We start from the raw sequence: 13095 nt of genomic DNA, 5'->3' as shown, positions 1-13095 counted from the left end.
AGACAAAAACCACGCCTACTTCCCATATAACACAATTTAAAATTTTTTTCAGTTCCAGTATACAAATCAAGGAACAATCTATGTATTGGGACAAAACTTTGCATTAATAGTGCCTATAAGCAGTGCCTTCTTATGACCAAACATTGTCCAAATCGAACTATTCAAGCTCCCAGATACTGAATATATTCACCACAGTTACAATGCGAACTGTTTATCTAAAATATTAGTTAGTTTGTGAGATATTATAGAAATTTGAAGAGAATCCTTTTCTGATAATAATATGCCTGTATGTCAATATGATTTGAATCAATAATTCTTTTAGGTCCCACATACTTAATAGAAAGCTTTTTGTACTTCCGGCTGACTTTATATCGTATATATTGGCAAATATGTGGGTAGTCTTAATAAAATTGAGAGAACGTGCTTTTCTAATAACCGTGCAGCTACCTCAATGAAACTAAGAAATCATAATTGTCTGCTGATAATCTGTAGAAATACTAAAAATAGATCAAATCCGGTCAATACTACCCTTATCTCCAATGGCTTAATGCCGTATATATAGGTCCATAAGTAGGATATCTTAGCAAAATGAACTGAGTGTATAATATTGAATATACTTTAGCTAATTGCCGAGAATCAATTACCCAAACTCCAATATATTAGATTTAATGATTTTCGTTATTCTAACAAACCTTATGATATTCCTAGACTTTGATTCTGGTAAGTTGTAATTGTTCAGTTACACCCGAGCTCAGTCCTACCTTACTTGTTTTTTTTTTTTACCTTGAGAACTGTCATGAATCACGCAGTTGTTGAAACGATAAGAAATATTTTGTGGAGCGCTGTCGAGATTGTAATCTTTGCTTTACTGATCTCCTTGTGCCGCTAAGTTTGCACACTGCCTTAGTTAGCGCGTTTCTACAATACTCGAGCTCACACAGTATTCACCAATCGTATGTGCTTATTTTCTTGTCCGACACTGTATCAGTTGAACGAATTCACCACAACGCATTTCGTATCACTTCTTGACGCCCTTAGCTGAGATATGAGTTATGTAAATTAATTTAAATATGACCTGTTAAGTATTTAGCCAGCCGATAGCATACACATGCGGAGTTGTACACATATAAAACGACTTCTACAGTAAAACGTGTATTTACCTCAATGTTAGTTTCAAAACAAAAAGTCACCGAAGACCAAAACAATATTTTTTAGATGCGACAAAACAAAGCGTTAATATGTGATGAGCTTGTATTTTCAGTGTCATCAATAGACCAGACACTCATTAGTGACTTGTTTTTAGAAAAATTTAAATAAAATTTGATGGTTAGCATGCCAATAGTAATTAGCACATTTGTATAAAAACCCGTGAAATTGCAGACTTCTGTATCAGTTTTGTACTACGAATCAACGTGATAGCACATAACATTTCTCAAAATGAAATTCTTTGTAAGTGTTTCAGAACCAAAAAAACTAAAAACTATATTAAAACCAAAAATCATAAACATACAAAATCAATTTTTCGAAGTTCTTAAAAAAATTTAATCCGAATATCAGAATTTAAGATGAAAAATGAAAAAAAAATTGTGAATGTGCTGTGCTAATTAATCACTCTCAACTGTCCCGTTATCATTTACTTAGGTCGTCCTCGCCTGCTTTTTGGCTGTCGCCTATGCCAACGAAGAAGCCGATGTCCTCCGTTTGGACAGCGAAGTGAACCCCGATAGCTTCAAATACGCTTATGAGTTCTCCAACTCCATCAAGGCTGAGCAAGAAGGTACCTTGAGCGGTGATGCTTTGGTCGAAAGGGGCCAATACTCGTACACCTCCCCCGAAGGTGAAGCTATTGCTATCCAATATGTTGCTGATGAGAACGGTTACCAAGTTGTGAGCGCCAACCCACCACTCCCAACTTCACCACCAATCCCAGAGGCCATCCTTAAGGCTATCGCTTACATCGAAGCCCACCCTCCCAAGGAATAAGCAGCTGTTATGTGCTTTTACAACATTTTTAAATTGATTGTTTCGTTTTTTACCTCCGTTTTTTTGAATAAATGCATTCTAAGTCATTAGGATAAAAAAAAAGTTATTGTGTTTTCACTCTATTCAGGGCAGTTGTTTATTCGATGAAAAGAGAATATATTTTTTAATCTTACAAACCATAAGAGCGATACTTATAAAAGACTAACAAAAACAATTTTTATTTATAATTACTACATTATAACAAAACTCATTATACCCGGAACAGGGTATATTAAATTTGCCACGATGTTTGTAATACCCAGAAGGAAACGTCGGAGGCCCTATAAAATATATACATAAAACGTCGGAGATGCTCCATCTTCTCTGGTATCTTATTTCCATCTCCTAAATATCTTAGTGATATCGATCACTCTCATCTCCAAATTTTTTTGGAAAGAAGTCGAGGTGGAAATAAAGAAAATGTATTTTTAGACTCATAAGGCAATCTTAAACTTAAAATGCTTTTAACATTGGTTTGACGATTCGTTTGTAGTAAGGGTTTTAATATTGCCTAAAAACTTCGCTATGACCTCTTTAAAGGCAATTCAGCCTTCTCTTTGAGGATCCGTCATGGTTGGGATGAACTGTGAATCAGCACTGAGCCATCGAATATCTTTACTTCAACTATGTTAACTTAGAAGTGACTTTACAAAATGTCAGTCCCAGCTTTATGTGAAGGGGTGATAAAAGAACTTTATGTGCAAGTCCAATATTTTTAAATCACCGCACACATGCCAAGCGTTGTCTTTATATTTTAAATTGCAAAGAAACAATTCCAATATATTGTAGGTTTGCTTGAGCTGTACGAAATGATCGACAGGAATGGAAGCATAGAAATCGCCATTGTGAAGCAAAACTGTTTTAAGGCTTGTTTTGGAAGAATCTATGAGATCTTTACTGTATTCCTCAGACCTCCAATATTGGTACAATAAAACAACTTGTCCCCTTGGGCAAGGTAAGAAGTCAACTGCCTCTGGCGATATCTAAACCAAGAGGAAGACCCCCACATCAAAATTTAGGTAAGCTCACACAGGACTTTCTTTATTTAGACAGTAATGATAGGTTTGGCCTTTATGCACTAAATTAAATAGTACTTATTTATTTAAGATTTCATGTTAGCCCAAAAAACCCCCGGTAACACTTGAATACATATAAATCAGGTCCAAACATCTGGACAGCATTTTTGTTCGAAAACTGTATTATGCCTCGAAATAAGTCGAGTGCAGAAAAATACGTTTATAGTTATTCATTTCAAATCAGCGAGTTGCAACGATACCAAATTGTCTGTAACCTTTACAATAAATTTAATTTTCTTTTTTTATAAACACCCCTCTAATATTCATAACCTCAATAATAAATAAGCATATGTTTTAAATTAACTTTATATTTCTTAGCGCCTAATGAAAGTATTTTTAGTTAATTTCTTTCTTAACAACATTCTGAAACTCGCTTATAAAAATGTTGTTATTAATATAAAGGAAATAGGTGAACAAAATAAAGCTAGCATTTCGGAGTGAAGATAAATAGTTTGACAGAGTTGCCATTTTAGACTTTTGTTGACTAAATTTCGTCTTTCGTTTTAAATAAGACATAAGGTTAAAACATATTTAGTTTTGGTTAGATTGAACTTAGTTGTAATAATATATGTACATACAAGTGCACACGAGAGTTTAAAAGTAAAGTGGTAGTCCTACCTTTCTTAATCAACGACAACGACAAAACAGATATGTTTTATGTATTATGTATTTATTCTGTTTCGAATCCTACAATTTCTTTTTAATTTTCAACAAAATATAATATATCCGGTCTAATTAGACTGAAAATTAGAGTGGAGATACATAAATTTACAACAAGCTAAAAGTTATTGAATGATTTCAAAATTTGCGTAAAAATATCATACTAAGACTTTCCATCGTCCCGATAAGCTGAAAAAAAAAACACAAGCAAGGAAGGTCTAAGTTCGGATGTAACCAAAAATGTCATATTTTTGCAACTTGCGTTAATTTGATATTGGCTCCACTAAAGCCCTCTTGTATCACCATAGGTGTAAAATTTAATGTCTCTGGATTTATCGGGCTTTTAGTAGTTTTTAACAAAACCGTTATATGGACAGAGGACTGGGTTGTAATCCGATTTCATACATTTTCACACTGTCAGTAAGAGTTCTTATAGGATTTGTCCTTAGCGAATTTGGTTATTGTAGCTTTAGTGGCTTAGGAGACATCTACATTAAGCCTATTAGAGGGCGGGGTACCGCCCAGTTTTTAAAAAGTTGTACACCACAGGTGCCCTTTGCTACTGCGATTTATTGTACCAAATTACAGGTTTGTATCTTAATTTAGTGCTTAGTTATTGCACTTTATAGGTTTACAATTAAGGGCGTTTTGTGGGCATGGCAGAGGCTGATTGCGCCCATCAACGAACTGGATCTCACTGTTTTGCCAAGGAACATATGCACCAAGTTTTATTAAGTTATCTCGATTTTTACTCAAGTTACCGCTTGCATAGACGGACGGACAGACTGACAGTCTCTCGGAATTCAACCTGTCTCGTCATCGGGATCATTTATATATAACATTTCGCCATATCTATCTCGATAATTTTAAGGTAATAAAACAACCATTACGTGAAATATTATAATCTGTACCAACATGTTGTAACAATATAAAAAAAGCACTATCTGCTTGTCGAAACATAAAGGTTGAGAGTTTCGCCTCGCAAACTTTTTATATGAATCTGTTCATACAAGTAAAAATGGCGCCATAAGCATTGCCCATTTTTTATACCGTTTTAAAAGCAATCATAACATATGACCTTCACTGTAAAGTTTAATGCGCTGGTTAGTCAGGGTAGACGATGATACAGCGAAAAGTTTCTTCGTTTCGAGACCGTGATTGGACAACGGAATTAAGGGCACCCACGCATCCCATGGAAGGACCAAGTGCATAGAGAACTATCTACAGTTAGAATGTCACTACAGTGAATGTGAAAACTGGCGCAGTTTTATGTTCTCGGCCCAAACCAACCCTCGTTTATAGTGCTAAAGATGAAGAAGTAGAGCGCATGAAGCCACGACCACATTTATATAATTCTAAGCCCCTTCTGACCTTCCCTACTATGATTCTCTGTACTTTGTAGCTTACTTCACGATGTCATCGAATATTGAATTCATTTCCAACATTTTTTATATGAAGTTTGGCAAGACCTGAAAGATTTAGAAGTTTTGTAAATTTCGAGAGTATAAAATAATTGGTTACATAGATTTGATTATAAACAACATATTCCTTTGTTTCTATTGCTCATATTCTTTCGAAGTTTGATTGACATAGCTTCGATTAACAGGAACTGAACTTAAAGGTGTATACTTTCCGACAAATGTGCGACATATGCAGAATATGACCTACGCGGTCTTTTGAGGTACCTACTATCTTAGGTATCTCGTGCACTATCAGTCGGTGGTTTGCTAATACAAGATATTCGTCTTTTGCCTCATTTTCCTGCCTGCAATGAGCGTGGTACCGCCCACCTTTAGGTGAAATCCTATATCTCAGGAACTAATAGCAACCAAATTTGTTGCATGACGTTTTGTCAACATTCGTGTGTTACGTTGTGAAAATTGGCGAATTTGGACACGCCTACTTCCTATAAATAAATAAAAAATTGAGTTTCTTATGAATCTTTTACTTTACAGAGAACAATTTAAGCACCAATAAAGCAATAAGAATGCAACCTTAAGCAAATAGTGCTTCTGTGGTATGCCATCTCACGTCCAAAAATAGTTTAAATCGGACGATACTTTTAAAGTCCCCAGATACCGAACATGTGAACCTCACTGCCTATAGATGATTTTATACCGAAAATATCGGTAAAACTCTGAGGTATACTTGTATTAAATATTTATTTGAAATGATATAATGATTTTCATCCATTTTTTACTTTCCAGCTGACTTCAAACCGTTTTTGTCGAAATGTGTCATATTTTAATGAATTTAAGTGGATTTCTTTCTTATAATATTTACATAAAACTTAGTTGCAGAAAGTCTCTCTTTATTTACAAAATCGTCTTCCTCAGAGTTACAACAAAAGTGTACACCAAATTTCATTTAAAATCGCAGACAGAAGCAGCTCAAACTCTATTAAGTTCATCACTATCATCTCTTTATGATATGAAACCTAGGTTCGAGTATTTTATGATATTAGAATTAAAAACCGTTATGTGCCAATAATATTATATGTATACAACTTGTTTGGTGATTATAGCAAACAGCTGTTAGGTATATAAAGACTAAAAATGAACCTTAATCGTTGGTGATCAAATTAAAAAAATGTTATAAAATTTTGTTTGTTTTGAAAACAAGAAAAGCAAGTGTAAAAATATGTACGAAGCTTAGACTGTTTCCCTATTAGGGTGGGTCAAAAAATCCGACTGTCTTTTTAGTATTAGCTCATAATTGTAACGGGAAGGTCCTCCGCCGAACGGCTTTCCATTTTTTTCTTATTTTCAGATAGAAAAATTCATATCTCGCTTCCAACTACTTGAAAACATTTTTCGCATTTTGGATTTTGTAGGAAGTTTAATACTCTTCAAAAAAGGTCTATTACGAATTTTTCGTAAACCTAATGATATTAGCGGTTGAAGTTTGACCATTTTAAGGCAAATTTGGTTTTTTCTTTTGAATTTTATAAATCAATGAAAAAAGACATTTCAAACTGCAAAGCTCATAGCTCTTGTAGAAAATGTTCTGCTCCACAAAAATGGTTTGTATAATTTTTTAATTTAATTAAGCGTTTACGAGATATTCATCGTCAAACATCAATGCCTAACAAATGAAAACACAAAATAAAAAAAATTAAAAAGAGAAAAAGAGACCATTTTTGTAGAGCTGTAAATTTCCTACAAGAATATGAGCTTTGCCATTTAAAATGATTTTTATTTCTGTACAGGGTATATTATGTTTGCCATGCTGTTTGTAACACCCAAAAGGAAACGTGAGATACCTTATAAAACATATATATAAATGATCAGCGTGACGAGCTGAGTCGATTTAGCCATGTCCGTCTGTCCGTCTATGCGTCCATCTGTCTGTACATATGCGACTAGTTCTTCATTTTTTGAGACATCGATCTGAAATTTTGCACTCGTCCTTTTTCATCAAGAAGCTGCTTATTGGTCGATATCGAACCACTATAGCATATAGCTGCCATATGAACTGAACGATCGGAATCAAGTGCTTGTATGGAAAACTATTTAATTTGACGAGATATCTTCAAGAAATTTGACATAGTATATTGACCAAGGCAATCTTAGCATATAGCTACCTTACAAAGTGCGCTATCAAAGTTCTTGTAAGGAATCTTTTGTAGTTGTGAAGGGTATTAACTTCAGTGAAACCAAAATTAAGGTTATTTCTTATTTTTTATTGAATTATAAAATTCAAAAGAAAAAAACAAATTTGCCATAAACTAAATAAACTTCACGAAACGAGATATTTTTCAAGTAGTTTGAAGCGAGATATGAAATTTTCTATCTGATTATAAGAATACCTAAATAGAAAACTGTAAGGCGTATGACTTTCCCATTACAATTAAGAGCTCATACTTGAAGAGCCTTTCTTAGAAGTGTCTATCAACAAATTTACGAAGCAAAAACAAATATTCGCTTTTTTTGACCCACCCTATTTTCCATTCTTTTTTTTCAACTTTACTTAAAAAGCTTAACACAATTTTTAAATTTGCTAATTAATTTATATTTCTTTTCTGAAGATGTTGTTTTATTAAATGTTAGGGCAGTATAGGTATTGTAAATGTGTACAAAAATACAAGTCAGTTTAAGCTGGCAGGTTTGGTACGAAATTAAATTTCTACTTTTTTAGAATAAACTAATTAAATGAAAAACTTAACAGCAATTACGTACAATTAATGGTCATTTAAAAATTAAACCATCGCACAGATAAGATCAGCTTGGTAAATCAAAAGTGGGTGTTTTAATTGAAAACAAGAATAAACGCTAATATCGGCTGCATCGAAGCTATTATACCCTTCAGAAATATATAATTAAATCTGGAAACATAACGGCGAGCGATTTCCATACAACTATATACGTTTTGTTAATCTTTTCTTTTTTGATTTCAACAACCTTGAAGTCGTATTATTAAGAGAAAAGTTATTTGAGAAAAGTCGTTATCTTGTTTTTGATTGGTGAGTTTGTGTGAAAGCTGCATATATGTTAAAGTGGTCCAATATCGGTGGTTCTGACAAACGGGAAGGCTCTTGGGAGAAAAGTACTATGCAAAATTTCAGATTCATATCTCAAAAACTGAGGGACTAGTTAGCGTACATCGGACATCATTCGGACTTGGTTAACAAGACTCATCTTGTCACGTTGTTCATATATAAGGGATTCAATGAGGCAATACTTTTTTGGGAGTTGATCATTGTGACAGTTATTACTTAATCTATACTCATTTAAGTTAATCAGAATAACGCTTAATAATTAATGGTCGTTACATCAAGAGCGCCCCACGTACGGTTAACGGGGCCAAAACGAGGTGGCCACCGGTCCCGATTTACATAGGAAAATTTTTTTCAGCGATGAAGCTAACTTTCGGTTGAATGGGTAAATTAAAAAAAAAAAATTGTCGCTTTTGAAGCCATTATTTAGAAGCCGTTACAAACTCAAAAACAGAGAGAGGGAGAGAGAAGACAGAGGGTAGTCTCCAAGATAGTGGGATTTAACACCCTTGGATTATTTTTTATTGGACTATGTAAAGACGCTTGTCTACGCAGATAAGGTCGCGAGAATTAACGCCTTGGAAAAGAATATTCCTCGTGTTATTACTGACCTACGGCCGCAATTGCTGCAAAAATGGTCGAAACTTGGGCTTCCCGGCTGAAATTTATTTGAGCCAGCCGCTTGCTGCCCCAAAACATTTTGATAGCAGAATAGCGAACCCTTGTGTTTAAATTAAAGCTAAAATCTTGGCCAGAATGCGCCTTTAGAACCACATATCTAAAAAAATAGCCTTTTTATATGCTTTATAGTTTGTAAGATGTTTTCTTGTCTGCGTGTTTCAAATTTCTTAGCAAAATGAATATACTCTGCTCAGGGTATAAATAAGGAAGCATTCAATGGTTAAAATGTGAACCAGTTGCTTTCGACTCTTAACTTTCGGAGTGCAGTTTGTTGAGCTTGGCTGTTTATATTCCAACTTAAATATTTTAATTGAATTAAAAATATTTATCCCTACAAAATTTTTTACAAATATATTTCTCTTCTTCTCTTTACAGTTGCCATACTAATTGATTAACTCTCGACTGTATTCGCACACAAGTCATTTGCTCGCGTAATTATCAAGATGCTCAGTTATAAATTATATTAGGTAAAGTAAAAAGTTCGTTCGGTTTTTTTGTTGATTTTTCAATAGATAATAACTTTGTGTACATTTGTCCGATTTAAGTCAAATATTCGCCGTTTTATTCGCAAACTGGTTGCTAACGAGATGCCAACTTCATTATACCCCTCTCTTAGAAGACTGCGTCCCTATTGCCAAAAAACTCGGAGAGCCAATTTTCACAGGCCTCTCTTGAGGCCAACTTCTCACCATTAAGCGCGTTCGCCATGGACAGGAAAAGATGGTAATCACTTGGTGCCAGGTCCGGACTATAAGGTGGGTGCATTAGAACCTCCGATCCGAGATCCAGGAACACAATTCGGCCTCTGTGGATCAAAGATGGCCTCTACTGGATGAGTGCTGCCTTCAAGCGGTCCAGTTGTTGGCAGTAGAGGGCCGAATTGAGCGTTTGGCCATAGGGGAGCAGCTCGCAGTAGATGATTCCTTGCCCATCCTACCAAACACACAGCAAAACCTTCCTTGCCGTCAATCAGGTCTTGGCCACCATCTGGGCCGCTTCCCCGAGCTTTGACCACGACCGTTTGCACTCGATGTTGTCATAAGTGACCCATTTTTTATCGCCAGTCACAATCCACTTCAGAAACGGGTCGATTTTGTTGCGATTCTGCAGCGATTTGCAGATGGAAATTCGGTCCATCATGTTTTTTGCGTTAGTTCGTGTGACGCCCAAACATCGAGCTCCTTTTTGAATCCAAGGTTATGCAAATGGTTCCAAACGGTTTTCTGGCTTATCTTCAGTTCCTCAGAAATTAAATAAGTGCTCACGTGACGGTCTGTTTCCACTATTTCCATGATTTTATCGCAATTTTCAACGACAGGCCTCCCGACGCGTGGTGCATCTTTGACATCGAAATTACCGGAAGGGCACATAGCAAATCACTTGTGTGCTACACGTTCGTTTACAGTACCGGGCCCATAAACTAAATTAATGTTTTCAGCCGCTTTGGCTGCTTTTTCGCTTTGATCGAAGAAAAATTGTAAAATATAGCGAGTTTTCTCTTTGTTGGTGTCCATCTTTGACGAGCGCTCACAACGAACTGAGTAAATCAATCGAAAAACTGTCAAACTTTAGCGCGAATAAACACGTTTTTAGCGCCGTATAGTATGACATGATGCGACACGTAACACTAGTACTATGGACAATAACGGCTTCTCTTAGATAAAGACCGAACGAACTTTTTGTCTTGACCTAATATTTAGGCATTCACTGCTTTGCATATTTGCTGATCTTCTTTCGAACCCAGTTTTTGCAAATCATTAAGCTTGTAGATCTAGGCGGATAGACCCATAAATGCGGGGGAAAAAATTAGAAGTTTAAATTTCGGTAAAGGTATTGACTGTGGCAAGTAGTTTGACAGTGATAATTTCGCAGAAGCAGTTGCCGGCGTAAACATATAGGAAGCGTGAATAATGGCAGTGCAATGCAATAATCCAGCAAAACAAAAGTGACGCTTGCCGCAATAAATTCTAATAATTAAGTTCAAAACTGGAAATATTGCAAACAGTTTTATTTATCTTATCTCCATGACACGTATTCGGCGAAACTGGGGTCTCTCCCCATATATGGAAATCGCATAAATATTGCAGCTGGAATTTATCGAAAGTGTAGTCGAGTGTTGTGTGCAGTCAGATAAACTCAAATTTAACTAGATAAAATGAAATTTGTTGTAAGGACCTACTTTGTAGAAATATTATATTATTAAATAAAGAAAAATAATTTTCATTAAAATATGACTTTCTAGATTGTTCTCGCTTGCCTGTTCGCCATCGTGTTGGCCAGCGAAGAAGCTAATGTTTTGAAAAACGAGCAGGAAGTCAATCCAGAGAGCTTCTACTATACGCTTGAGCTCGACAACCATATTAGAGCCGAGCAAAAGGGTTCGCTGGAGGGCAAGGAAGCATGGATTGTCACTGGTGAATATGAGCATTTGACACCTGAAGGCAAAACTGTCAAAGTAACTTACAAGGCCGACGAGACCGGCTACCATCCACATGTTGCCACTGTGCAGTAAGGAATACTGAAAACTGTGAACATGAGTTTTAATTAACAAAAGAAGAAATAAATAACGGATTTTGAAAAAAAAAAATACAATTGTTACTAAACTCCGGTATTCCATCCGCTTAATGAGATTGTTTCACCTTCTTCATAAACATATAAACACATTTTAATACAGACATATATACAGTTATGTTCATATTAAAGGGAGTGCTAGTTGGGATATGCTTCATGCATCAATGCAAAAATCTGTTTTATTTGCAATAGAAATTGCGTTTTAAGTTTAACATAACGGTAAAGAAAAACAATGCTATTTTGGGTTTGCTTATAGTAAGTGTAATCCTATTTACAAGTACAATTGAGTGAAAATTATTATATAACTTGGGTTTAAAAAGTAATATTGCTGCCAACACAACTCAATTAAAATTATTTAAGACGACAAAATTTAATAAAATTGGGTTAATGGGCTGTTCAAAGTCCTACGCCGTAGGATCTATAAAATTACCAACAACCTTACAAATTGTAAATAAAATATGCACAGCTATAAAAAAAAAATTGTGGTAGATTGGTCGACATCATCGAAACTGTGTGATAAAAAATTAAGTAACATGATTTCCAAAAAATACAGACTATTAAAAACTTCTAATGAATGCTGAATCGATGAGGATGGTAGATGCATGTGTTTAAAGGACGCCATGCTGCGATATTGTGCCGCTGGTATCCAAACAATGCCTACTCGTTTACTACTATTAGTTATGTTATTATATTATTTTAGTAAATTATTAAAAATTTTGGTTTTTTAGTGAATTCTACGTAGTTTGTTATTTGACTGCTATTTTTATGAAAATTTTTATCAAATTTCAACATTACTTCTTTTTGAAAACCTACCAGTCCTTCTAATTTCTAAATGCACTGCTGTTTTTGTGAACATCACTGTTCATATAAGTAAATTGGAAATAGAAAAGTAGGTAAAATGGGTAGCACGTTCCTCTCAAGAATGGAAAATCGAGAACTAACAATTCGGTATTCGTTGCTTTCGAATTAAATTATCATATAATTTATTTGAAAAATATGATGCTCAAAATTTAACATACTTTTAGGCGTTTCTTAAGTTCAACAATTTTAGCAAACAATTTCAGAAAAGCAATTTTGAAGAAAAAATTATTCATTTTTCACTGAGAATACATTTCAATATAATGACTGGTTAAGTGTAAATCAGAAGTCCCATTGTTCTCTCTTAAAGATGGACATAAATATGGTATACAATTAAACGCGAATTAAAATATTATGGGGAGGGAGATATTGTAGTTTTCCAAAAAAAAAAAAAATCAAGGGCGTTCGTTAGCGCTTCTTATTCCAGCATAAGAGCTAGATTATTTTAATGGCAAAAGTGGCTTGGCATTTGTGAAGTACCATTAAGTTTAAGTTTATGAATTAAATACATTTCATACTCCAGCATATTTGATATATCTTACTTAAAATAGAAAACTCATTTATAACTTACTGGATTTTGGCGGTATAAATTGGCATAAAATTAGAGATTTCTTAATCACTTGAAGATTTCAGTTCTGTAACGTAATATGGTTAGGTCCCAACACTTAAGAAAATCGTAGCTATGAAGACTCGGCCTAAATACAAACATCAATTCTTTAGGTCGAAGGTAAC

At 34.7% G+C, this 13095-nt stretch overlaps 2 protein-coding genes across 2 annotated transcripts; both read left to right on the top strand.

The window, feature by feature from the left end:
• The first annotated feature begins 1291 nt into the window (after positions 1–1291).
• On the top strand, positions 1292–2085 carry Cpr47Eg (Cuticular protein 47Eg). Its single transcript, XM_014244063.3, has 2 exons — positions 1292–1449; positions 1642–2085. Exons 1-2 carry the CDS (start codon positions 1438–1440, stop codon positions 1981–1983), a joined length of 354 nt encoding a protein of 117 aa, XP_014099538.2. The 5' UTR covers positions 1292–1437; the 3' UTR covers positions 1984–2085.
• Positions 2086–11164: 9079 nt separating this feature from the next.
• Lcp9 (Larval cuticle protein 9) lies at positions 11165–11613 on the top strand. Its single transcript, XM_014244027.3, is given in 1 exon segment — positions 11165–11613. A coding segment is annotated over 1 exon segment (282 nt). The 3' UTR covers positions 11447–11613.
• Positions 11614–13095: the final 1482 nt, after the last annotated feature.

This window comes from Bactrocera oleae, chromosome 4 (assembly GCF_042242935.1).
Source record: "Bactrocera oleae isolate idBacOlea1 chromosome 4, idBacOlea1, whole genome shotgun sequence".
NCBI classification, from domain to species: Eukaryota; Metazoa; Arthropoda; class Insecta; order Diptera; family Tephritidae; genus Bactrocera; species Bactrocera oleae.
Note: the sequence above shows the minus strand (reverse complement) of the source record. Positions and strands in the feature narration are given on the sequence as shown.